The sequence below is a fragment of the Panthera tigris genome, chromosome A2 (assembly GCF_018350195.1).
Source record: "Panthera tigris isolate Pti1 chromosome A2, P.tigris_Pti1_mat1.1, whole genome shotgun sequence".
NCBI classification, from domain to species: domain Eukaryota; kingdom Metazoa; phylum Chordata; class Mammalia; order Carnivora; family Felidae; genus Panthera; species Panthera tigris.
The window spans coordinates 13399000-13424548 of NC_056661.1; the positions used below are offsets into that span (position 1 = coordinate 13399000).

Here is a 25549-nt window from a genome sequence, read left to right on the forward strand (position 1 = left end):
TGGGAGAGAGATGGTGTGTGTCTGTGTGTGTGTGTGTGTGTGTGTGTGTGTGTGTGTGTCAAAGCTGGACTCAGTCACCCCCAGCCAGGCTGGGACAGGGTGAGGCCTAGGTAGTTAGGAGGCCTGGGGGAGGAGGAGGAAAGGGCTCCCCACCTCCCTGTCCCCAAGGCTGAATGAATGAGTCGCCCAAGCACGCCCTCTGTGCCAGAAAGGAGCTTGGTTTTGGACAGCCCCAAAGCAGGCTTCTGCTGGCCTGTCTTCCTGGCATTGGTGATAAGGGTTAGAAATGGGGGTGGGGGCTCAGTCCCGAAGATGGTGGCCTTGAACCTATGGCCCTAGCAGGCACCCCCTCAGCTCCTGGAAGCCCCCACGTCGGGGTCCTAGGCACCCTCCACGTGGCAACATCCTGCAAACAGGACATCTGAGGAGGTAGTTTCAGGACGGAGGTGTCCAGTCGCTTTGCAAAGTTATCCCCTCAGCAAATGCGTGTATTTGAGGGGTTGAAGGAGGGTTGGAGTTGGAAGACCCGATTTTAGAAAGGGGGCGGCTAGGAGTTCTCGAGACCTGTCGGGGACCGGAGTTGTCGCTTCGCTAAGTAAGGTCCCCTCCATTGCGCCCAGCCAGAGAGCGAGTTTGAGGACCAGCTGAGCGCTGGGGGCCGAAGGGGGCGCCCGGGAATGTGGGATCTTTAAATGTAGGCGGAGCTTGCGGGGTCGCCGGGGGCGGTGCCAACCCGGGCTCGACCAATCGGCGGCGCCGTCCGCGTCGCACCGCCCCCTCCTCTCCCGGCCCGGGCGGGCGCTCGCCCCCGGCCGGGCCCGTGGACAGGGCGGCGGGGGATGCACCCGCCGCCGCCCCCGGCCCGGCCGCCTCCGGGCCCCACGCCCGCCGGCCGCTGCCCGCCCCGTCCGCGGCCCCGGCCCCGGCCCCCACGCGAGGGTCTGCGGCCGCGCGGGACCCTCTCCCCTCCAGCTTCTTCTGCCCACGGGAGCCGAGCCCTGCAGGTACCGGGTGGGACGGACCGGAGCGCCCAAAGAGGGAGGCACGTCCTGGAGGGGGGACGCGGTTTGGGACAGGGGCCAGGACGGAGGGTCTCCGAAGGATCCGGAACCCAGGGGACACGGAGAGGAAGGGAATGTGTGTCTGTGCACTGCCTGAGCGAGTGGAGATTCGCGGACCCCCAATCCCGGAGGGGGAAGGTACTGGGTTCACTTTGGCCGGGGTACAGCAGTGAGTCTCTAAACTCCATACATACGGTGGGGGGAGCTCTTGGGGTGAAGGCAGTGACCTGGGACTTACTTGGGAACGGGAGGGAGGAGACCCTCACCACTGGCTCCCAGATACTGCCGTTAGGGTCGCCCTAATGCAGGGGCCAAGGAGCTAGGTCTCTCAGCTGTCCCCGGACAGACGTTCGGGTACCCTACACAGGGCACTGCCTTGGCTGTCCTGGAGGGCAGGCTGCAGATGTGAGTGCTGGAGGCTGGGAGCCAAACGGGAGACGCCGATGGAGAGGGGTCAGCGTGGAGGGCGCTGGTGGAGGCAGCCCCGAGGAGGGCAGAGCAGGCTAATTGCACCCTGCTGAGCGCTGGCAGGTTCCTGACTGGTGGTGATGGGGGTGGGGGTTGGGGGGGCGGCGCCCAAGGGAATTGGGCAGTCGGCGCCTGCCTTACTGTACCCACTCCTGGGCTGCCCAGGGGTGGGAGGGCAAGTGGATGCCATCCACCCTGCAGAGCTAGGGTGCAAACAGTTCTGGTGGGTGGGTTGTCTTAGGATCCTTACGCACCCTCCACTGGGACACACACCCCACACAGCTCACCCACACGTCCTGGAAGGTTCTGCCATGTGCTGCCCTGGCCACGGTTCCTGGGAGCGGTGGGATGTGCATTTCACCGCAAGGGGGGGCTCTGCTTTGGAGATAGGCCCCTTCTGGTCCAGCTCTGAAGGATGGGCAGCAGCACCTCCTCAGATGTACCCCCGGCCACATGCTAAGCATTTGCCATGTGAGATCTCACTTCCATTTTGGCCACCAACCTGCTGGGGGGGGGGGGCGGGGGGCGGGCACCGAGACATCCTTTCACTGAAGAGGCAGGCAGCTGAGGAGGGGGCAGTGACTTCATCCTGGCTGGGACACCCAAGGGTCCCTCCCAGGCAGCCACTGCACCAACTTGTCATTTGTAAAAGGGCTCACTCGAGGACCTTGGGGGGGGGTCTGGCCAGTTTCTTTGTCTTTCTGTTGAGTAGAAAAGCTTGGAGAAGCCAGCCGCCCTGCTTCCTGCCACCTGCCTGCGTTCTCCCACTCCTCGAGTCCTCCTGGGCGCCCCCTGCCGTGGGTGGCCCGCCGGGTTCCCACAGTGTCTCTTGGGGTGGTGTGAAAGGGGGGGGGGGTTCGGCTCATCCTCCCATGCCAGCCTTCAGTGAACAGAGGGCTCATGCCCCAGACACATTAGGTAATTTTGGCAATTCTAGGGACCTTCCGAACCAGATGCAGCCCACGAGGTGTTTCTAACTTTTTAGAACTCACTGGCGAACCCAGGGCCTTCACCCAGAAAAATACACCCTTTCACAGACATCCAAACCTTGGCCAGAGTTTTAGAGAGGCTCCTGGTTCTTTGGGAATCTCTGAGGGTTCCAGGGACCCCAGCTTTGATCCTAATTGCAGTGGGGGAGGGGAAGGTATACCTGGGAAGGGGTTGGGTCTCTTGTCTCCCAGGGCCCCCCCGGTCCCACCCGAACCGCAGAAACCAGCTGCCCCCTTCTGTGGAATCTCAGGCAGGCCACTCTGTCCTGTTTCTTCTGAGGTCACAGGAAGGGTCAGACACCCACCGTGCCTGTGTCCTGAGCTCTGTGGCCCCTCAAGGGCAGGGCTTGGCTGACTCCCTTCCCAGAAGGCTCGTCAAGAGGGAACTTGGCACATCCCACCACCCTCTGCCCCCCCCCCCCCCAGATGGCACTGACTTCGTCTCTGCTCCCTTCCTGACTTTGTGACCTCGGGCAAGGTGCTAAACCTCCCTGAGCCTTGTCTCCCATCTGTAAAATGGGAACGGGAATGCCGCCTGCCTCACTTAGTGGCAACAGAGGTTAAACATGATAATTCTGACAAAGAGCCCAATAAGCCCACAGTAAGTGCTATGGGCACGTTAAGGTGATGGGCCACAGGAAGGCCCTCCACCTCTCTCCCTCCCAGAAGCCACCTGTACCCATCCCCCCAACCCCTCCCTGCCCAGGGCACTTTAGGACGAGGCTGCCAGGCAAGGAGGAGCATGGCCGACACTCGGCTGAATTTGGCCTATGCGTCGGGCGGCTGAGTCACATCCCCAAATTGTATCTTCGTAAGTGCGTTTCGGAAGGTCGTTTGCAACACCCCCACCCCCTCCAGGCTCCGTCTGCCAGGCCACTCGCCTCTCCTGCCTGTGCCCCCGAGCCCTGGGTGAGGACCCCCTGCGCTTTCAGGAGGCATGGTAGGAGCGATGCCTGGGGTTTCCTCACCCCCTGGGAGAGAGCAGGGTCTGCGATCGCTGTGTGTCTCCTGGTGACAGGCTCCCGGCCCCACCTGCCAGCTGATGGCCCTTCAGGTGGTGAGCAGGGGCCCTCGCCCGGGAGTAGCAAGGCCCCTGAGTGTTCGTGAAGGTGGAGAGAGAGATCCGGGGCCAAGGTCAGCCTTATAAACCGTGAAGTACGGGGCGTGCAGGAGACCAGCTCATAGAAACCGTGAAGTGCTAAGCCCGTGTGAGGCCAGGACTTATAAACCAACGTGTCAGGCCACAGGTGGCCCCGGCCTGGTTGAGGTAATGGATGGAGGGGCGAGGGAAGGGACATGTTCTAAGACTCATGAGGTTTTTCTGCCACGAAAGGAAGGTTTCTTGTGCCCCTACTGTGCGCGGGCACCAGCATCTGGGGACATGCGGTGAGTGGGACAGACACTGTCTGGGGGGTGCCCGACAAGGTGTCATCTTGGCATGTCTTTATGTGACAGTTTCTGTGTCTGTCACCCCCCCTCCCCCCACCACCACCAGAGTGTGGTTGCAGGGCCGCAGAGGCACCCTGTCTGTGTGCACAGCCCTGTCTCCCGGCCCTGGTCCACAGGGGCCCGCTGTGCATGCCAGGCTGGCCTTTTCAAAGGGGGTCAGCACTTGGCCACTGCCTGTCGCTGCCCCACTGATTCCTGCTGAGAGAATCTTACAAAGCAGCCCGGTCCAGAATCTGCCCTAGAAGGACATGGCCCCTTCACGGCACAGCGCCTCAGTTTCCCCACCGGTAAAACTGGCCAAACCGCAGCACCCCTTCTTGGGGGTATTGGCAAGGATCAAGGAGCAAATTCGTGTGAAGGACGTAGCCTGGCGTGTTGTAGACGTTCGCTAAACATCAGCTCGTAGTGGCAACGGGGGGCACACAGGAGGGAGGGAGAGATGGTGGGTTGGGGTGGGACAGGGGAGGGTCTAGCAAGTTGGGACCCAGAAGGTGAGACTCCAGGCAGCCTCATCTTGTATGGGTCACTGTCCTCAGGGTCTTTGCTCTCGAACATGATGCCAGAGGACACTGCCCTACGCAAGGGCAGAATCCCAGGATGTCGGGGCGGTCAGACAGTCTGCTCTCTGGTAGCCTGGTGGGGAAACTGAGGCTGACCCGGGGTCACAGGGCCAGGCTGAGCACATCTCACAAGGCCCTACAGAATCAACTCTGGGATCTTAGAGGTAAATACTGGGTTGCCACGTTGGTCCCGGAGTCTCTTTGGAGATCACAAACCTCCTTCCACGCAGGCAGGAGGGGGCTGGGGGTCTCTGTAGCCACAGCCACGGTCCTCGTGTCCCCACACTGATACCCCATGCTTGCGTGTGTTCAGGCCTTCGGACAGCTCTAGGGGAGGAATTGGAGGCCCAGTAGGGTGAGCTTAACTTGCCCGAGAACCTGAAGGTCAGGAGGAGACGAGCCCAGGTTGGAACCACCTCCTGACCACACACACGGCCTCTGGTCCACCCAGGCAAACCTGCCAGCACATTCTGTCTCCAGACATTCCAAAGTGTTTGCTGAGTGTCAGCTGAGTGCTCGGCATTGTTCTAGGTACTTGGAGACAGAAAACCAGTGGGCAAAGGTTCGATAAGAGGGTGTTCCAGGCAGAGGGCCCAGCAGGTGCAAAGGCCCCAGGCTGGACCAGGCTTGTCAGGATCTGGTGATGGGGATGCTTATGTGGCTGGAAGAGGATGGCCTGGAAGAGTGAGAGGGTTGAGGTGGGTAGGAGCCAGACCACAGAGGGCCTCCTGGCCACAGTGAGGTCTTTGGTTTTTGTGCAGCAGCACTGGGGAGCCATGGGAGGGTTTTGAGCAGGAGAGGAATATAGGCTGACTTGGGTGTTTCTCAGATGGCCAACCCACGTGTCAGTCACGTGTCTGGGTTCAGGGCTTCCTGAGCCTCAGAATGTCTTGGGGTGGTGACAGGACAGGGGTCCCTGCCCTCTGGTCGGTTGGCAAGGCCCTTCCCTGACTGTGTCCCTCGTGCCCCTCAGGTCGGCACAGGAGCACGGTCACCGAGCCATGCCGGGCCCCGGGTGGCCTACGGCGAGCCCAACCCCGGCACCCACATAGTCATGAACAGCCACAGCCACAATGGCTGTGGGGGGCGGCCGCTGGGCAGCGGGCTGGGTGCCCTGGGCAGAGACCCTTCGGAGCCCGAGGCCGGCCACCCCCCCCAGCCCCCACATGGCCCGGGCCTCCAGGTGGTGGTGGCCAAGAGCGAGCCAGCCCGGCCCTCACCCGGCAGTCCCCGGGGGCAGCCCCAGGACCAAGAAGAGGAGGAAGACGATGAAGAGGATGAGGCAGGCAGGAGGAGGGACTTGGGGAAGACCCCAAACGTGGGCCACCGCCTGGGCCACCGGCGGGCGCTCTTCGAGAAGCGGAAGCGCCTCAGTGACTACGCCCTCATCTTCGCCATGTTTGGCATTGTCGTCATGGTGACCGAGACGGAGCTGTCCTGGGGGGTCTACACCAAGGTAGGCGTGGCCTTTCCCCTTGGCCCAGGGAAGGCCCTGTGGGCCCACGTGGCTCCTCGCTGCCCCTGGGGCGTGGGCTCAGGGACCATATTGGCCCCAGGAGGAGCAGGTGGAAGATGCTGGAGAAGTAGGGGGGCGGGGGTCCTGGAGGCAGGGCAGGGGGTGGGTACTGGGCCTCCCACTGTGTCTACCTTGTGGGGGTTGCAGGCGGGCTGTACATGGGGGAGTTAGGCTCCAGCCCATTCCTTCTGCCCTGCACCAAGAGGCCACACCCTGGCTTAAGGGTGGTGGGGGTGGGGGGGTGGCGGCTGCCCCCCAGTCCAGGCCTAGGACAGGAGAGCCCCAGCGAAGGCCTGGGCCTCAGAGCCCGGAAAGAGCTTCTCCTCCTGAGAATGATCGGGTTGGGCTGCAGCTCTGGCTGCACGCCCCCTCGTGCCACCCAAGGGTGTGTGAGGACAGAGAGAGAGAGATCGGGGCACGTCCGCCGGTAGACTGTGAAATGCCACCGGGGGATGCGGCGAGGCCTTCTAAACGGTGAAGTGCCTACGTGAGGCCAGGCCTTATCAGCTGTGACATGCTGGGCCTTTAGGAGGCCAGGCCTTATCAACTCTGAAGTATAGGCCAGCGTTGCCATCCACCCAGGCCTGAGGAGAAAGGGACAGGAGCATTCCTTCCTGAGGGGGGGGGAGCCCAGGTGGGGGGGGTCAGGAGGGCCACCCACCCCCCAGCGCCCTTGTCCTCCTGCCCTCTCTCTCTCCGCCCAGGAGTCCCTATACTCGTTTGCACTGAAATGCCTCATCAGCCTCTCCACGGTCATCCTGCTGGGCCTGGTGGTCCTCTACCACGCCAGGGAGATCCAGGTCAGTGGCGGGCTGGCCAGGGCAGTTCCCCTCTCCGTGCCCCCAGAGACCCCTCCCCGTACCAGCCACCTGGGACCCCAGCCCCCTAAAACATGAAAGGACCAGTAGCCTCTTTATAGAAAAAAAAAAAAAAAGACCTCTCTGAAGACATGCCCTTTAGATCACTCTAAATTTCTTTAGAATACTTGTCTATGTTTTATTTTTCATTGGTTATTGGGGGGGGGGGGCGGAGAGGACAACGAGGGAGCCAGAGGTGAGCTGGGGTCTGGCACACATAAGTCATCTTCGCAGCCCTGGGGGTCTTCCGAGGTTTTGCAGCCTTGGAAGCCAGTGTTTGTGACCCCAGCCTTCTGTTCCTATTCGGTTAGACCCTGCATTTGAAAGATTTGTTACATGCCAGGGAGGCTGTTCTCCTGTTTCGGGAGTTCACTGAAACCTCGATGGACCCCGGAGAGCCCAGCTCAGGGCGTGCTGTCACAGCCTGTCACAGCAGGCAGATGTCACCTGGGGTTGGCACCGGGGCCTGGGGATGCCAGAGGGTGTCAGATCTGGCTCCCGACTCTGGCCCCGGACCCCTGGCCTGAAGGAGCCGTGGTCTGACGGGAGGTGGGTGGTGGAAAATCCCTGCCTGGGTTGATCCACCTGCAGAGATCCCCGGGGGCATCCAAGAGAAATGAAAACCTACACCGCCTACATCCACACGCAACTCGTATACGTATGCACCTAGCAGCCCTATTCGCGGGTACCACCAAGTGGAAACAACCCAGATCCCCGGTGTATGGCCCAACAAAATGTCGTGTACCCACACAGTGGGATGTGATTCAACCACTAAAAGACCGAAGCACTGTGTGAGGGTGCTCCCGGCTGCTTTAACAGAGCACCACAGCCGAGGGGCTGAGACGGCAGGAAATGTGTTCTCAGGGTGCTGGGGCTGGAAGTCCAAGATCAGGTGCTGGCAGGGTCGGTTTCTGCTGAGGCCCCTTTCCTCCACTTGCAGACGGCTGCCTTCTCCCGCCTGTGTCCTCTCGGCTTCCTCTGTGTGCGCGCGTCCCTGGAGTCGCCTCTTCTTACGAGGACACCGGTCCTGTGGGAGCAGGGTTCCACCCTTATGACCTCATTTAACCTTAATTACTTCCTTGATTTTTTTAATGTTCATTTATTTATTTTGAGAGAGAGAGGGGGGGGGTGAACAAGAGAGGGGCAGAGAGGGAGAGAGAGAATCCCAAGCAGGCCCTACGCTGTCGGAGCAGAGCCTGATGGGGGCTCAAACCCGCGAACGGTGAGACCGTGACCTGGGCTGAAATTGAGAGTCGGACGCTTAACTGACTGAGCCACCCAGGCGCCCCTAACCTTAATTACTCCGTTAAAGACCCTCTCTCCAGGGACACCTGGGTGGCTCAGTTGGTTCAATGTCTGACTCTTGATTTCAGCTCAGGTCGCGATCTCAGGGTCGTGAGTTCGAGCCCCACACTGGGCATGGAGCCTGCTTAAAAAAAAAAAAAAGCGGCGGGGGGGGGGGTGTCTCTCTCCAAATACAGTCACAATGGGAGTTAGGGCTTCAATTTATGAGTTTTGAGGGGACACAAGTCAGTCCAGAACATTTCAGCCTCGGGCCCATCCCCCAAGTTCATGTCCTCCTCCCATGCAAAATGCATTCACAACTTCCCGCCTGCCCCAAAGTCTTAAGGCATTCCGGCACCAACTCCCAAATCCATGTATCAGATACGGGTGAGACTGAGGTGCCCCTCATTCTCCAGCCGAGAGCCGGACAAATCACCGTCTCCCAAGATGCAGGGGTGGGACAGGCGTAGGATAGGCCTTCCTGTTCCAGAAGGGAAATCTGAAAGAAGGAAAGTTGGCAGATGCTGAGCAAGTCAAAGAGCTCCCAAGGCAAATTCTCTGCGTTCTGAGCGCTCAGTGCCGCGGTTTCCGAGCCCACTGGGGTGGCAGCGTTGTCCCCTCGGCTCTGGGTGGTGGCCTTTGGTGCCTGTGTTCTTCGACTCGGCATGTTTTCGAGGTTCTGCCACATGGCAGCGTGTGTCAGAGCCCCTTCCTCTTGACGGCCGAATAATACCCCATTGTTTGGAAGGATCCCATTCGTTCATTGAAGGACGCTTGGGTGGTTTCCGCTTTGGGTTAATTGTTTGCGTGCAAGGATTTGTCCCAATGCTGGTTTTTTCTTTTGTTTTGTTTTGTATGTTTTGTTTTTGTTTTTTTTTTTCCAGTGCTCGTTTTCATTTCTCTTGCCTGTGTCCCCGGGGACGAGATTGCTAGGCCCTTGGTAACCCCGTGTTTTCTTCTTTGGGAAACACCCGTCCCACATTTAATTTGAATCGTGGCTGACCCCGAGAGCTAGGGAGTTTCGCGTCTGAGGCTGTGTTTCTCATAAAAGCCAAGCCAGGGGTTCGAGGGCTGGGGGGGGAAGGGGGGGGTCCTCCCTGAGGGGGCACGGGCGCGAGTCTGACACCCACCGCCGCCTGTCCCCCCCCCCCCGCCCCGCCCCCCGCAGCTGTTCATGGTGGACAACGGGGCGGATGACTGGCGCATCGCCATGACATGCGAGCGCGTCTTCCTCATCTCTCTGGAGCTGGCCGTGTGCGCCATCCACCCGGTGCCGGGTCACTACCGCTTCACGTGGACGGCGCGGCTGGCCTTCACGTACGCGCCGTCCGCAGCCGAGGCTGACGTGGACGTGCTGCTGTCTGTCCCCATGTTCCTGCGCCTCTACCTGTTGGGCCGCGTCATGCTGCTGCACAGCAAGATATTCACAGATGCCTCCAGCCGCAGCATCGGCGCCCTCAACAAGGTCACCTTCAACACACGCTTTGTCATGAAGACACTCATGACCATCTGCCCGGGCACCGTGCTGCTCGTCTTCAGCATCTCCTCCTGGATCGTCGCCGCCTGGACGGTGCGGGTCTGTGAGAGGTACGCCCCCGGCCCCGGGGCCCACCGTGCCCTCCCGCGGCTGCGGGGACCCAGGGCTCCCCTGGCCATCACAGCCCCTGACCCACATGATACCCCCCGCCCCCTCCCAGTTCCTGGCCTCAGTGACCATCCTTCAAGCGCGGCCCCCTCATCCCTGGGACTCCAGCCTGTGTATCCTGTCCCCTACCCCAAACGACACCCCCCTGGGACCCCAGGCCTCTCCCCCAGGGTGGGGTGGGGGCGGGTCTCATGCTCGTCTTTCTCCCAGCTCTTCCGCTGCGAGCAGCTAACCTCTGACCTCTGGCCCAGGGCAGTGGAGGCAGCAGGAACAGGATGCCCCCCGCCCCCCATCTGCCTGTTTCCCCCACAATTTAACCAGCTCTCCTTCTCCCCTCCGCCCGCCCCACCGGACTGTAGGGAAAACATGTGAGTCCTACCCTTGACCAAGCTGTGTGCACAGAGCCGCTGCCGTCCTGTCCGCCAGGAATTTAAGATTAGCTGCCGCAAGGTGGGGTGGGGCGGGGGGGTGCGTTGGTGCATAGGGAGGTGAGGCGGGGCCGGGGCAGGCAAGTTCAGAGTCAGGCCCAGGACTGCTCTCAGGCCGTGTCCACTGGGCATCCTGGAGGTCCTTGTCTCCGAGGTTGGGGAGGGTTTTGTCTGGACAGCTGACCCTGGGGGACTTGGACAGCCCCTCGGGAGAGTTAGGTGGGTCTGGAGTAAATAAAACCTGGCCCCGCCTTTAGTTCCTCTCTCTGCACGGGGTTTGTTCTCAACAGCCCTGGAAGGTGCAGGCCATTCACCCAACTTACAGACGGGGAAAGGGAGGCTCTGGGGCAAAGGGACATTCCTGAGGGCCTGATTCCTGGTTGGCCCTGAGACCCACAGGGTGCTTCGGGAAAGGAGGGTCTGCACTGGGCCTCTCGGGACGTGGGGGTGCCTTGGCTGGGAAAGAGCCTCTCCTACCTCATGCTTTGCTGGGGAAGGCCCTGGAAGGGTGTATGGCAGGTGGGGCTGAGACTGGGCTTCCTGGGGGTCCCTGGGCTGGACTTGTCCCCCCAGGGCCCCCGTCTTCACCCCTTAATCTCCTCCATGGCGCCTGCCTCAGCCTGATGTGGGGCTCATGGGGGCGAGGGCCCAGCCCTTCTCGTCCTCGAGGCTTACCGTCTTGGGACCAGACGGGGTCTCCTTGGACCCCTGCTTGGATCCCTATGCCAGTTCCCACAGCCCATCCCCTACCCTGTCACGGCGGGGTCAGGATTGTGGTCTGGGGAGTGAGAGAGGGGCTCCCCTCCTCGGGCATCCTTGAGGTGCAGTCTAGGTCATCGCAGGGGTCCCCAGGTTGGGGCAGGGAACGGGGCAGGACCAGGGGGGCAGCCAATCCTAAATTCTGAGCCCTATGATGCTGCTTGAAGCCCCCTCGCCTGCCTCGCTCCACCCCTGCGGCTCTGTCCCACCCCCACCCTGCCTCCCGCATGTCCCCCACTCTCTGGTCCTAGGTAGTCCCGGGGGGTCCTGCAGCACCCACCACAGCTCCAGCCAGGCCCCGGGCTCCCCCACCCGCTGCTGGAGGGCCTCCCGCTCGTCTTACTTGCTGGTATGGGGTGCTGGTTTACCGGGAGACAGAAGCCAGGGTAACTTGGGGCTCAGATGCCTCGGTGGGATTCGGTCCCAGGTCCCCCGCACCCAGCAAGCAGACTGGCAGCCCAGGAGGAGGGGCCTGGAATGGCATCCCGACAGGGACTCCCAAACACCACACCTGCCGAGAAGGTCTCCAGCCTTCCCATCCTCCTTTGGGGGCTTCTATGGCCTCCTCTTGAGCCCCTGACTCCAGCCCTGTCTGCCTGGAGCAGCCCTCCCCCCAGCTTCCCCTGTCCTGCCCCTGCCAGCGTCCCCCCTCCTCTGCGCCACCTCAGTTGACCTCTAACCTTGAGCCCCCTCAGGGCCCGAGGCCTGGGAAAGAGTGGGTCATCAGGAAAGGGCTCCCTGAGCTGGAGGGGCTCCACAGGCTGGGGAACCTCGAGCTAAACCCCTCTGACCCCCGGCCTGGGCTGACCGTAGGTAGGACGTGTTTGTAGCCCACGTGACCGGGTTCGCAGGGCTGGCCATGGCCAGGGACGAATTCATGTCCCTTGGGGCCCACCCCCCCCATACCAAAAAGTTAACCGCCAGCCTCCCCCCAGTGCCAAGCTGCCGCCTCCTTCCCCAACTCCCAAACAAACCCTAAGCCTGGGATTTGGGGACCATCGGTGCTGCCCCACACATACTGACTTCCCTTTTGCTCCCAAGTCCTGGAATACCACCCGTGTCCCCCAGGGGCCCTCTCCCCCTGCCCCCTCAACCTCACGGAGCCCTGCTGGCTGGGGAAGTTCTTCCCGATGTCTCACCTGAATCCTCACCTCCACTCCCTGCCGCTTCTGGCACCCGTGGCCACCTGTGTCTGCGTCTGTCTGTGCGTCTGTCTTTGGGAGGGGGATCGCGTGGACACAGTGGACGTACCCTCACCCGGACCCCTCTGCCCCCGGACCAGGGCCAGGGAGGGCACACATCCTGGGCGGCAGCTTGGGGTGGGGGTGAAGGGAGAATGGTGGAAGGGATCCTGGGAGGAGAGTGCGGGTGCCCTCTGCCCGACGGTACCCTTGGGAGGATGCTGACCATCCCCTCTCCCTGCAGCGGTACCGTTTCGAGCCCTCAAAGTGGTCCGCTGCTTGTAGTCAGGGTCCCCACCCAGCCGGGTGGACCCAGGGCACCAGAGGGTATGATGAAGGCAGAGAGACCAGTGTGGACTGACTGGGCCTTCCCCGGCTCCCCTCAGGTACCATGACAAGCAGGAAGTGACCAGCAACTTTTTGGGGGCCATGTGGCTCATCTCCATCACCTTCCTCTCCATCGGCTATGGCGACATGGTGCCCCACACCTACTGCGGGAAGGGCGTGTGCCTGCTCACTGGCATCATGGTAAGGGCGGGGGCCCTTGCACACCCCCTACTGATGGGGAGCTCACTCCATTGTGAACCGTAATGCATCAGCCTGCCCCTTCCTCTTTGTGTCATCCTGCACCTTCACCCTCCCCCTCCTCCTTACCCCTGCCGTGACTCAGAAATCTGCAGCCTTGGGCTTCCTGGGGGGCATGTCTTCTTGGCTTCTTCCAGCCCTAGGTATGTAACTCCTGTGGTCCCCGCAGGGCTGGATGCTGTGGTCCGCTGTTAGCCCGGCGTTTGTCTGCCCCTTTATTCTCTGCAGCCTGCTTACTTCACAGCCCTGGGGTCCAGGGCTAGGGACTTGATGCTTCCACGCCTCAGTTTCCCCAGCTATAACCGGTGCCCATCTCCTCTGTTCATCGTGAAGCTCAAGTCTGTCCCTTTTTATTTATTTATGTCTTTTTAAATTTTTTAAATGTTTCTCTTTAGTTTTGAGAGAGACCGAGACAGAGCACGAGCAGGGGAGGGGCGGAGAGAGAGGGAGACACAGAATCCGAAGCAGGCTCCAGGCTCGGAGCTGCCGGCACAGAGCCCGACGTGGGGCTCAAACTCACAAACCGCAAGATCACGACCTGAGCCGTGGTCAGACGCTCAACCGATTGAGCCGCCCAGGCGCCCCTCAAGTCTGTTCCTTTATGTGAAACGTCTAGAACGGTGAATGCTGTGGACACCCAGTCAACACCCTCTGGGTTGTGCCGTCACGGCTCCCTTCCCCAGCCTTGCCTGATTCTTGGGACATCCCAAGCACCCCACTGAGCCCCCATGCTGTGAAGCTCGTCCCCTGTGACTCGTCGGGCCCTGACAGCACCCCTTCTCCCCCGAAGACTTCTCAAGTCTGTCGGTGGGTGTGGGCAGCCTTTGACACCCAGCACCTTCTTTCCCTGGTCCCATCTTCGGTTTTGCTGCTCATCCCCTCCTTCTGGAACCTTCTTTCTCCAAGCTTCCACCTCCTTCACAAATGCTCTTCCGTGTTTTGGGTTGCAGATTATCGGATGCGTGATAGGGAACTCCTCTCCCCAGGCCCCCGTTAATAGCCTGTTCATTTGTGAAGAACAGTGAGCATCGGTGGGACCAAAGTAGCACCAAAGAAGCTGACTTAATCCCACCCCCAGGTTCCACGCCAGGCCACTCCTCCTCCGTTCTGGCAAACATAGGGCACGATCCCCACAAGAGTTTCCTTTTCTCCCGCAGACGGAAGGAGCATCTTAACGGTGCCTCTGCCCACCCTGTTTCGCTGCTCGCAGACCGTGGTCAGTTGTCACTATGTCCCGAGGCCCGCGGCTCTGTCCCCATTTCTCCTCACCCTCTCTAAGCTGTTTGAGCAGAAGCTGGGGGCTCCACGTCCTCCTCGGGCCCCCACCGCGGGGCCTCCCTTCTCCTGGCTGCGCTGACGCGGCCCCCCTCTTGTGAAATGGCACCACGCCTATTTGCTTGTGTTACTTTGCAAGAGGCGAAGGGGAAAAACTAAAGGCGGGCCACAGTCCAGCCCCCACTACAGGCAAACGAACTTTACAAAAGAACCAAAAAAGGACTCAGGTAAGGCGAGCTCAAACCCGGAAAGCCCAAGACAAAATGGAAACGCCGAGTCCCGTTCTTTGGGACATGGCTCCTTCTGGAAAATGAGTTCCCTGTGTGGCCACGTCTCCGCCCTCGCTGCTGGCACACACACGGGTGGTCACGCTTGGGCTGGTTTCTAGCTCTCCTCTTGGCTCTCTCTGCCGTCCTTGCCCAAGCCTGTCCGCTCCCGGTCACTGCCCTGTGCAGGATCTCACCAGCCATGCGTTTGTCTGTTCTTGAACTTCAGGGCATCCCAGTGTGGCCCCCTCTGAGCCTGGCGTCTTTTGCTGGACGTGGTTTCCATGCTATATTTTGCGGAGCCACCAGATGTCTTTTTTTTTCCTTTCTGCGTAGTATTCCATCTGGAGGGTTTTGTTTCGTTTGTTTGTGTGTTTTTTTGCGCTCCCCCGCCCAGGATGTTTCTTTGCCCCAGTTGACAGGGCTTCTTCTGAGAACAGACTCCAGGAACCCATGTCAGGGTTTGCTCAGAAGGCGACCTTGTCCATGTCGCCTGCCCATGTCGCCCTGGCGGGGCGTGTGGGGACCCAGGCCTGCCCGGGACCGTCCGATGGTGGCCCTGGCCCACCCCTCCCCATAGATGTTTCCTTCCATCCCTAAGAAGAACTGAGCATCCCTGGCCAAGTGTCCCAGGCCGAACTCTCCCTTCTTCCTTCTTGGAGGTCATGGCCTCAGGAGCAAGCAGCTTGCAGGAAAGCAGCAGGAACAGCCTTCAGTGCAGGCGGGGAACTGCCTCCCCCCTTCACCCCTGCTCCCGCCACCTGCCTTGAACACCTGCTGGCCGCCCTCACCTGCTGCTGTCACCGGCCTCGGGCACTTCTGGGGCTGATGACACTCCTGGGGGTTCTAGGCTGGCCCCTGGCCCCTGCTCCCTGGTGGCAGACCCTCTCCCTCCCTCCCACGTCACTTTTTGCTGCCCCCCTCCGCCTGTCTGCCCTCTCCTCTCTTGGGTCCTCGCTCCTGCTCTTTTCTCTCTCTTTCTCTCTCTCCTAGGCTGCTCCCAGTAGACATACAAGTCCTCTCTGACCTCCTTCACCAGCCAGGAGATCTGCCATTTAGGGCATCCTGGGGAGTGTGATTGCATCAGGCGGGGAGGCCACCATTCTCCCCTCCACTCCCCACCCCTCCTGGGACCTCCGCTCTGCTCCTTCCTACCTGAGAATGCCCCACCGCAGGCAGCCAGCCTGACCCTTCACTCACGCTGCCTTCTCACCCTGCCAACTGACCCCCGCCATGACTGTAGGAAGACGTGTTGTCTGGGTCTCTGCCCTCAACACCCAGACCCCAGCGCCTCGAGGGAAATGCTTTCCAAATCCTCCCTCCTCCATGTTCTGAACGTACCTGCAGATCCTGCCCTTTTCTTCTCCCTTTCTTATCTCCAAGCCTCAGTTTCCCTCTCCGTCTAGTGGGGATAGGAGTGGTATTACCTCCCAGGGCTGTTGGGGATCAGATGAGCTCATCAGTGGGACACAGTCCCCAGACATTCAACCGATATTAAGCAGGTGGGACTGGGAGTCAGTGAGCTCAGCAGGTGGGACCTGCCAACACTGTGGGCTTAGAAGGTAAAGGTGAGGGTGGAATCAGGGCAGGCTTCCTGGAGGAGGGAGGGTGTCCTGCCTGTGACCCGGGACCTACATGGGGCAGGACACTGATGTGTTCCCCACCCTCCGCATGCAGGGGGCCGGCTGCACAGCACTTGTGGTGGCCGTGGTGGCCCGGAAACTGGAGCTCACCAAGGCAGAGAAACACGTGCACAACTTCATGATGGACACTCAGCTCACCAAGCGGGTAAAGACCTCCATCACAGCCACGTCCTCTTCTCGGTCATCAAGGGCAGACCCTCCCCACCTCACTTCTGTACGTGCCAGGCATGTGCACATGCCCACCGGTCACTGCCCTGCCTTGCGCTCTGCTGCCCACGTGAATGTGCATGAACCATGCACAGAGACGCGGCAGTGGCCCCAGGTGCCCACCTGTGTGCCTGGTCATAGCCCCGCCCTGAGCCACACAGCAAGAGGCAGGCATTTGGGGGCCAGGCAGCCGGGTACAACTTAAAAGCTGTCTGACCTTGGCAGGTCGACCGCCCTGTGCCTCAGTTTCCCCATGTGTAAAGTGAGAGAGATGCCAGCGGGTGTAGATTCACTGATATAACATTTGCAAGGTGTATAGAAAGGGTCTGACCCATGCTGAATGATACAAATGAAGTGCACACACACACACACACACAGACAGACCCACACAGTGCAGGTGTGGCCACGTAAACATGTCCTTGCCTTACGGTCCCAGGATCCCAGAGGGGCATTTCCAGGAGTTTCTAAAAGTTTCTGGAGGTTTCCGGAAGTTTCCAGAGCCTTCCACAGTTTCTTGCCTGCCTTGAGGAACTGTTCTTTTTCTGGCCCCAGGTAAAAAATGCCGCTGCTAACGTTCTCAGGGAGACGTGGCTCATCTACAAACACACTAGGCTGGTGAAGAAGCCAGACCACGCCCGGGTTCGGAAACACCAGCGTAAGTTCCTCCAAGCCATCCATCAGTAAGTCCAGCACCTTTCCCGCTCACGTTTCTGTGTCCACCTGGTGCGGAGGCAACTGTGGTCCTCGGGAGGAGGCTACAGGCCAGGCCAGACAGCTCAGCATGGCCTCATCACGGCCCCTCCCATGCCGGGTGGTCAGTTGGTTGGGGCTTGCAGTGTCTGTGCTGGGTGGGATGGTCAGAAGGAGGCAGGTGATGGGCCCAGCACTTGTCCAGGGCGATCACCGTTGATAAGTCATGCAACCCACCCCAAATAAATGGCAAGAAGCATATTGTATTCTCCAGAATAGCCAAAATTGTTTTACCTTTTAGAGATGAAGCAATTTCCCTTTTTTGCTTTGGCTGCCAGGAAGCTCCGAATTAAATTTGTGTCCTGATCCATGTGATCATGTGGGGTAACTAGAAATTCCTTGATTCCCTCTGTTGTCCCTTTGTCCTGAGAATTATTTAGTCAAGTAGTTCTCAACCTTGGCTGCTCACTGGAACCACCCACGGGGCTCTAAAAGGCCCACAGGCTGCACCCAACACAGCAGAGTCTGGGATGCACCGTGAGCTTAAGTGTAAGTTCCTCGGGTGAGTCCAGTGTGCAGCCAGAGTTGGCAAACTTTTCCTATAAAGGGCCGGAGGGCAAATATTTCAGGTTCTGTGGACCAGACGGTCTGTCACAACTACTCTACTCTGCCACTGTCGCAGGAACGCAGTGAAGAGGAGTGGGTGGGCTATCCTCTAATAAAACCTTATTTTCCCAAAACAGGTAGCTGGCCAGAGTTGGGCTGGGCCAGGCTATCATATGCCAAGCACTGTCCACTGGAAATATCACGTAAACCACTATATAGTTTTAAATTTCCTAGTAGCTACATTAAAAAAAAGTAAAAAAGGGGGACCTGAGTGGCTCAGTCAGTGTCTGACTCTTGATCAAGGTCTTGATCTTGGGGCTGTGAGTTTGGGCCCTGTGTTGGGCTCCATTCTGGGTATGAAGCCTACTTTAATAATAATAATGATGATGATGATAATAATAATAAAATTTTAAAATAGTAATGAAAACAAGTGAAATAAATTTTAATATATTCATGCAATAGATGCAAAATATTATCTTAACATGATTAGTATAAAAAAATCAGGTATTTTAGAATTTTTTTTGTGCTAAATCTTCAAATTCTATTGTGTATTTTACATTTATTTACAGTCCATTTTTATTCAGACCATCCACCTTTCAAATGTTCGGTAGCCACATTGAGGGTGTATGAGACCAGCACCCAGTCTAGAATTTTAAACAGCTCCAAATCCTGGGAGTGAGGCACACAAATATAAATTACAACTGAGTCCTGTGGTACCTGATTTAAAATAGTAAAAACGGGCGCCTGGGTGGCTCAGTCGGTTGGGCGGCCGACTTCGGCTCAGGTCACGATCTCACACTCCATGAGTTCGAGCCCCGCGTCGGGCTCTGTGCTGACAGCTCAGAGCCTGGAGCCTGTTTCAGATTCTGTGTCTCCCTCTCTCTGACCCTCCCCTGTTCATACTCTGTCTCTCTCTGTCTCAAAAATAAATAAACGTTAAAAAAATTTTTTTTAAATAGTAAAAACATATTTAGGCACTTTTCAGAATGAGCCCATGGATTCCCATCTCTCGTGTTGTGGGAAAACCTATTCACGATTGGGTTCCCCTAAGAAAATCAGATGGCTCCCTGCCCCGGGAGCTCCTAGGCCAGACTCGGGGACCAATGAGTCACAAAGTAAAGTGAATAGTGTTAGAGGCTGGACTGGTACAGCAGCAAGGCAGCTGATTCAGCTGTGGAGAAAAGAGACAAGAGGCAGCATGGAGAACCCTGGTGTCAATGGTAGAGTAGGAAGGTTGGGTTGGAGCAGAGCTGAGGGTGTGGCTGAAACAGCCCAGCTTCTGGGATGTCAGAAGGTAAATGAGTGTGGCCATGAGGAGACCAGGCCATAGGAGAGGAAGCTCAGCCAGCTGGATTTCAACTTTTTAATCCTGTTTAATAATCTTTGCCTCTCTTAAAAAAAAAAAAAAAAAAAAAAAAAAAAAAAAAAAGGGGGCGCCTGGGTGGCTCAGTCGGTTGGGCGTCCGACTTCGGCTTGGGTCATGATCTCGTGGTCCGTGAGTTCGAGCCCCGCGTCGGGCTCTGTGCTGACAGCTCAGAGCCTGGAGCCTGTTTCAGATTCTGTGTCTCCCTCTCTCTCTGCCCCTCCCCCGTTCATGCTCTGTCTCTCTCTGTCTCAAAAATAAATAGACGTTAAAAAAAAAAATTAAAAAAAAAAAGCTTTATTAAGCTATAATTGACTATAGTCAACTGCACCTATTTAAACTGCATAGTTTAATCAGTGTTACCGTATGTATACATCCACATAACAATTAGCACAGTCAAGATAAAAAAAAAAAAAACCAGATCCATTGCCCCCAGAGTTTCTTCGGGCTCCTTACCGTCTTTGTCTTTTAGCTAGAGAGTTTAGTACATTTACATTTATTGTGTTTACTGTTATAATTGGATGGGTTTCAATTGATAACAATCCCTACTTCACAAGACTGCAGGGAGATCTAAATGGGAGGATATGCAGAAATGCCTGGCATGGTCCTTGGCACAGAACAAATACTGGTAACACATGATGCCCTCTGCTTCTGCTTCCACCATCATCTAAAAAGCAGGGAGAGGAGCTGGTACCACACTTACTCAACCTCACTGTGTCCAGTGCCATCTCACAAGACCCCAAGCCCCTTGAGGACAGGGACCCCTCTTCGTTGGCCCTCCCGCAGTTAGTAACTGACTACTGTTGTCCCAGTCTGGTTTCTGCCACCTAACTGTGGGACCTTGGCAAGCGACTGTGCTATTCCAAGCTTCGTTTTTGTATCTTTATAAGTGGAGACAATGGTCGTTAATGTGCCTTTCCTCCAGGGATGAGGTGTGGATAGAACACAACTGGGGATTCACCTCCGCCTACCTGCCGTACAGTGTTTTCTAAACAGGAGAACCAGCAACGTTGTCATTACCACCCTCGATATGTTCATTTGGTTACCGTATACGCAGTTCCTATGCCAGCTGGTGTGCCAGGCATGGGGGGCACAGACATTGGCCCTGTCCTGGACTTTGCCCCAAGGGAGGTTCCGGAAGGTTGTTGGAGGGAAGCAGGAGGGTAGCAATTTAGGAGAAGGCGCTTGCTCTGTGAGTTACCTGCTTCCCTTTGTTCTGGGGCAGGACTGTCTCCTTCTTCTTTATTTATTTGTTTGTTTGTTTCTTTGTTTATTTATAAATAAGCCACCTGGGCGCCCCCATTTTTAATTTTTTTAGCGATTTCATTTTTAAGTAATCTCCATCACCCACATGGGGCTTGAACTCACAACCCTGAGATCAAGAGTCGTCCACTCCACTGACCAAGCCAGCCGGGCGCCCCTCACTCAATCTTTGGGTCCCCCTAAACCTACTCCCTTCCCAATCAGAAAAGAAAAAGAAAAAAATGGCCCCGTAAAGCTGATGAAACCGAACAAGTTGGAACTAGGGCCTGAAGGGTGGGTGAGATTTGGTTAGGAAGCCGAAAGGGAGGGGGGCGGGCATAGCAAGGATTGTCCACAGCCCGGGCAGTGGTGGGGAGGTAGGAATGAGCGTGATGCCAGGGAGACTGGAGGCCTGATATGCGGGCATGAGGGAGCCTTGGCAGGGTCTTGCGCTGGGGAGTCTCCGTGACGGGAACACCGTATGATCAGCCAGTGAAAAGGCGGACATGATCTCTGGACAGATCGAGGGACGTGGGGGCACTTGCTAGGAATGCGATAACAGAGTACCACCCAGTGGGTGGTTTAAAACAGTAGAATTTATTATCTCACTGTTCCAGAGGCCGGAAGTCCAAGATCAGAGTTGGCAGGGCCGTTTGCCCTCTGAAGGTGCTAGGGGAAGATCTGTTCCAGGCCGCTTTTAGCTTCTGGCAGCCTCGGGCGGTCCTTGGCTTCTAGATCTATCTCCCCAGCCCTCCATCTTCAAATGGCCATCCCCGCTGAAGTGCCGGTGGGCACTGGCTTTGCCTCTCGGAGCCCCGTTATTCTTGGGAAACAGCATGGGGATAGTTCCCTGGACTGAATGCCACCTCTGGGACCAGGTGCCTGGCACAGACTGGGATACCGTGGCACCGCAAGGCTGCAGGCAGCTGCATTTGCTGGGTGGGCGCGGCTGGAGGGAGGGGGGGCCAACGGATGCGTCCCCCAGGGGCTGGCGCTGCCCACTCAGGCTGGGCCTCTTCGCAGAGTCAGGGCGACAGCCCCTCAGCCATCCAGGGCCCCCAGTCTGGTCTTGGAGTCGTGCACGTGGGAGGCGGGCAGGGTTGGGCGCGCGGCACCCGGCCGCACGGAGATTAAAATTGCCTTGTGATTTCTCTCTGCTCTGCCGGGGCCTGCCAGAGCTCAGAAGTAAGTCTCTCCCAGGGGTTGAGGGGTGCATGGTGCTCGCGGGGCAGGGGACACGCCCAGGGCCGCTGGCGGATCACTGCCCGCTGGCCCCAGGAGGTGGCCAGGGCACGTGTCCAGCGTGTGCAGCCTTCACCTAGGCCTGGGAGTCCAAGTTCCCGGGACATCCTGAATCGGGCCGCGTGGATGTGGCCAGAAGGTGGACGCTGTCGGGGGTGGCTTAGCCACCCGCCAGGCCCTGCTACCCCATGTGTGCTAGGAGGGAATGCGCAGCACGGGGCCCGACCCTACCTCCCCCCTCATCTCCCACCTTCTGCATGTCCCACAAGGCGACCCCGGGTGGGGTGGGTGCATGAAGGGCCCCACTCCCCTGCAGCCTCCACCAACCCTGTCTACCCACACCCCTGTCTGTCTCCCAGGCTCCGGAGTGTGAAGATTGAGCAGGGGAAGCTGAATGACCAGACCAACACTCTCGCCGACCTGGCCAAGGTGAGCCGGGCGGGGCTGGGCAGGGTGGCTCCCCAGGCCAGCAGGGGGTGGTCAGGCCCCTCCGAAGGAGGATGGGAGACATTCAGTAAAGAACAGAGCCCGCCTCCTGCCCGGGGAGGAACAGTGCAGGCACCGGTAGGGCAGACGGGGACTCAGGCCGGGTCTGCAAGGCTCCACAGGGTCCGCTTGTCAGAGAGAAGCTAGGAATCCACATCTGTAAGTAAACTACTTTTTTTAGCGTTGGCAGCTTTTTTTTTTTTTTTTTTAAACCGTATCTAGTAAAATAGCTTTAAAGGGATATCTTTTATGTTAATGTTGATTTAGTTCTGAGACAGAGCAGGAGAAGGGGAGGGGCGGAGAGAGAGGAAAACACAGAATCCCAAGCAGGCTGCAGGCTCTGAGCCATCAGCACAGAGCCCAACGCGGGGCTCGAACCCATGAACCATGATCGTGCCCTGTGGCAAAGTCGGACGCTTCACCGACTGAGCCACCCAGGCGCCCCTTTAATAAGAACATCTAGGGGCGCCTGGGTGGCTCAGTCGGTTAAGCGGCCCACTTCGGCTCAGGTCATGATCTCGCGGTCCGTGAGTTCGAGCCCCGCGTCGGGCTCTGTGCTGACAGCTCAGAGCCTGGAGCCTGCTTCCGATTCTGTGTCTCCCTCTCTCTCTGCCCCTCCCCTGTTCATGCTCTGTCTCTCTCTGTCTCAAAAATAAATAAACGTTAAAAAAAAAAAATTAAAAAAAAAAATCTAATTAGTGGGCCACATTGGTGAAGTGGTCCTTTGTGTTTTAGGCATATCGACATCCAAGCTCCAAAATTCAAGAGAAAATCAAAATTCTTTTGCTACGGTTGGAAATTCAAATCCTAGCAGCAGCAGAGAGCTTCTTTGCACGGCAGTGAAACATCTTTCAGGAAGTTAAAGCTGGTTGCAAGAGCTCTGTAAGATCAGTTTATGGCATACACCGATCTATTTGTTGGTCTTATTAGCAAGTCCTGCTCTTTGAATATTCGGCACACTGCTCTGAACCCCCTTCTGAGCAGTGGCATACCCTCCACGAATAGTTCATGTGTGAACTCTGCTCATTGGCTCCCTCCCCGAATCAGTTTAATTAGTCTGAGGTTAATTTCATATTATCTTCAGAAGATGCTTATAAGTCCCATTCTGCTTCTTATAAACCCAGAGCGTTTCGGACTCATTCTCTTCATCATGGTCAAGAGAATGCGATATAATGTTAACCTACATAAACTTAATTTGGAAAGAAACATTATGGAGGAAAAAACATATTCTAGAACCCTGAAGAAATCATTCCGTTGGTAGTAGAGAGAACATAGTCCCAAAAGCATATGGAAAATCCTTGCCAAACTAATTTGATGTCGGGTGAGATAACGGCTATAAATACATATGAAATGCCTTTGAGACACTAGATATTATAATTTGGATTATCTCTATCACACTTCCTTCTGTTAGTACAGATGACTGAAATTTGAATTTTTCAAAGTTATTTAAACCTTGCAATCACGGTAGTATACTCTCTGAGTACATTTAACAAAGCCTTCTTTGAAGGAAGGCTTTAATTGGATTGGATCATATGGGTTCCTGATTTTTTTTTAATTTAACAAGGTTAAGATGTTTTCCAGTATTAAACTTTAATGCGCTCCTGCCCAAGGTTGCTGATTTAATTTGTGTATCTCTGATAAAAGTCACATGCGTATTCCAAGTTTAAAAAAAATTTAAACCTCAGAGGCCAGGAAAAAAAAAAAAAATCATCGGAGGGCTGGATGCCTCCAGATGTTATCCTCTGGCCCTGGGGACCGCGGCCCTCTGAGGCATGGAGGTTGGAAGGGAGAGGCTAGGGGTGGAACGCAGCAAAATGTCGTGGTAGATGCCTCATCCTGTCCCCCTTCCATGGAGCAGGGGGGTTGGGGGCTCTTTCCCCGCCTCGGCGTCAATTCTCCCATCCCAGGCGGTGGCTGGGGAGTGGCTGTCCCTCTTGCGGGGGGGGGGGGGGGGGGGGGGGGGGGGGGGCGGGGGGGGGTGCCCAGCGCTTAGCTGTGGTTAGAGATGAGGAACGATGTTCTATCGCCACCTGGTGGCAGCATTGGCCCGCCACGTGGAGTGGCCAGCCTCCCCTCCCATGGCCCACGTGGACAGTCGCAGAACCGCCTCCTGCTTGCTGGATTGTGGGGAGCAGTCGAGTCGGCGGGGACATCCCATGGCCTTGTTGTGGCTGCTGTACTCCCTGGTCTGTGACCGGGTCGGATCCTTGGAGTGGTCCCGTCCCCAGTGTAGTGCGGGGCGCGGGGAGGCGGTTCACAACTGACCTCCTCCCTCTCAGCCATGGCCCCAGCCTGGAGCAGCGTCAGCCCCAAACCCCCTCCGGGCCTCTGGGCCGTGGTTCCCCTGGGTGAAGGCACCACCCAAGACCCCCCCCTTTGGCTGCCTGTCCAGGTGGCCAGTTAAACCCTTCAGGGCAGCTCTGACCACTTGTGCCCCGGGACCTCCCTCCACCTTCCCCTGGCCTGCTGGCCCCCAGCCTGGCGTCCAAGACCTGTCTCTCCTCTTGTCTCTCCTTCTACCAGTTCTGGGGGCCCAGCAAGAGATCTGTGGCCCTGCCATGTCCTCACAGTTGTCCCTCACTTGGGTCCGCCTTCCTGGCCCCCCCCCCCAACTGGGGCTGGTCAACCATCTCTGCGCCTGGCCCTCCCTCTCTCTCACTTGGCCTCTCCTCTCTCTCCCGCTCTGTCTCTGGCAGACTCAGAATGTCATGTACGACCTCATGTCCGAGCTGCACGCCCAGCACGAGGAGCTTGAGGCCCGCCTGGCTGCCCTCGAAAGCCGCCTGGATGCGCTGGGCGCCTCCCTGCAGGCCCTGCCCGGCCTCATCGCCCAAGCCATACGCCCGCCACCCCCACCCCTGCCTCCCCGGCCTGGCCCCGGACCCCTGGACCAGGCAGCCCGGAGCCCCCCGTGCCGGTGGCCACCCATGGCCCCTTCAGACTGCGGGTGACAACCCTGCCCACCACCAGACCCCTCAATCTTGGCCATCGTGTGGCCGCCACGTCCACGCCATCTAGGAAGCCCTGTACAGTGGTGCCTCTTGGAGTTCAAGGAGCCGAAGCTGAGTTGGGCTGAGTGGACCAGGGCCCTCCCCACCCAGACCGTCTGGGCAGAAGGCAGGGCCGGACCGCAGGCGAGGGCAGGGGTGGGCCACCACCCGTTTCCTCCCTGAATGGAGCCGGGGGGAGCCAGGAGCTTCCTCTGGTCCCCTGGCCCCCTGGCTTTCCCCAGGCCCCCGGTGGGCACTGAGCAACCAGGAGAGGGGTCCTTGCCAGTTCTGAATAAAGCAGGACCCACCCAGTTGCTGCCTGTTTTGCATGGCTGGGGGACACTCATGACATGGGAGGTGGCCACCTGACTCCAGGTCCCAGAACGGATGTGGGGGTCTAGGCGAGCCCCTGCCATGACTGTTCTAGCCTGGTGGCCCTCCAAGCCGGAGCTCAGCTGGGTACACCTCCTGAGGACAGCAGCGGCAGTCCCCCCTGGACCCAGCCCCGGCCTGCAGGAGGCAGCAGATAATCAAGACATCCTTCCCATTCTACCAGCCGACTTTGCTGGAGCACCCACAGTGGACCAGGGTCCGGTGGGGAAGGTGACATGAGTAAGAGCACCCTGTTCATTGGACCTGCCGTGGACAGGGACCATCACGTAAATCACCACACTTCGTCACCAGAACCCGGCCCGGGTGGGGTGGGGAAACCGCGGGTCAGAGAAGTGAAGCCACCTGCCTGGGGCTGCAGAACGAG

General features: G+C 58.0%; 1 protein-coding gene across 2 annotated transcripts; it reads left to right on the forward strand.

Moving 5' to 3' along the window:
- Nucleotides 1-938: 938 nt before the first annotated feature.
- On the forward strand, nt 939-25162 carry KCNN1 (potassium calcium-activated channel subfamily N member 1). Of its 2 annotated transcripts, XM_042977329.1 has the most exons (10): nt 939-1004; nt 5501-5983; nt 6748-6843; nt 9353-9771; nt 10189-10197; nt 12584-12725; nt 16001-16111; nt 16726-16853; nt 21676-21745; nt 24499-25162. In XM_042977329.1, the coding sequence occupies exons 2-10, from the start codon at nt 5582-5584 to the stop codon at nt 24751-24753; spliced, it is 1632 nt and encodes a 543-aa protein (XP_042833263.1). In that variant the 5' UTR covers nt 939-1004; nt 5501-5581; the 3' UTR covers nt 24754-25162. The 2 variants fall into 2 exon arrangements, with proteins under 2 accessions (XP_042833263.1, XP_042833264.1); XM_042977330.1 differs by lacking the exon at nt 10189-10197.
- Nucleotides 25163-25549: the final 387 nt, after the last annotated feature.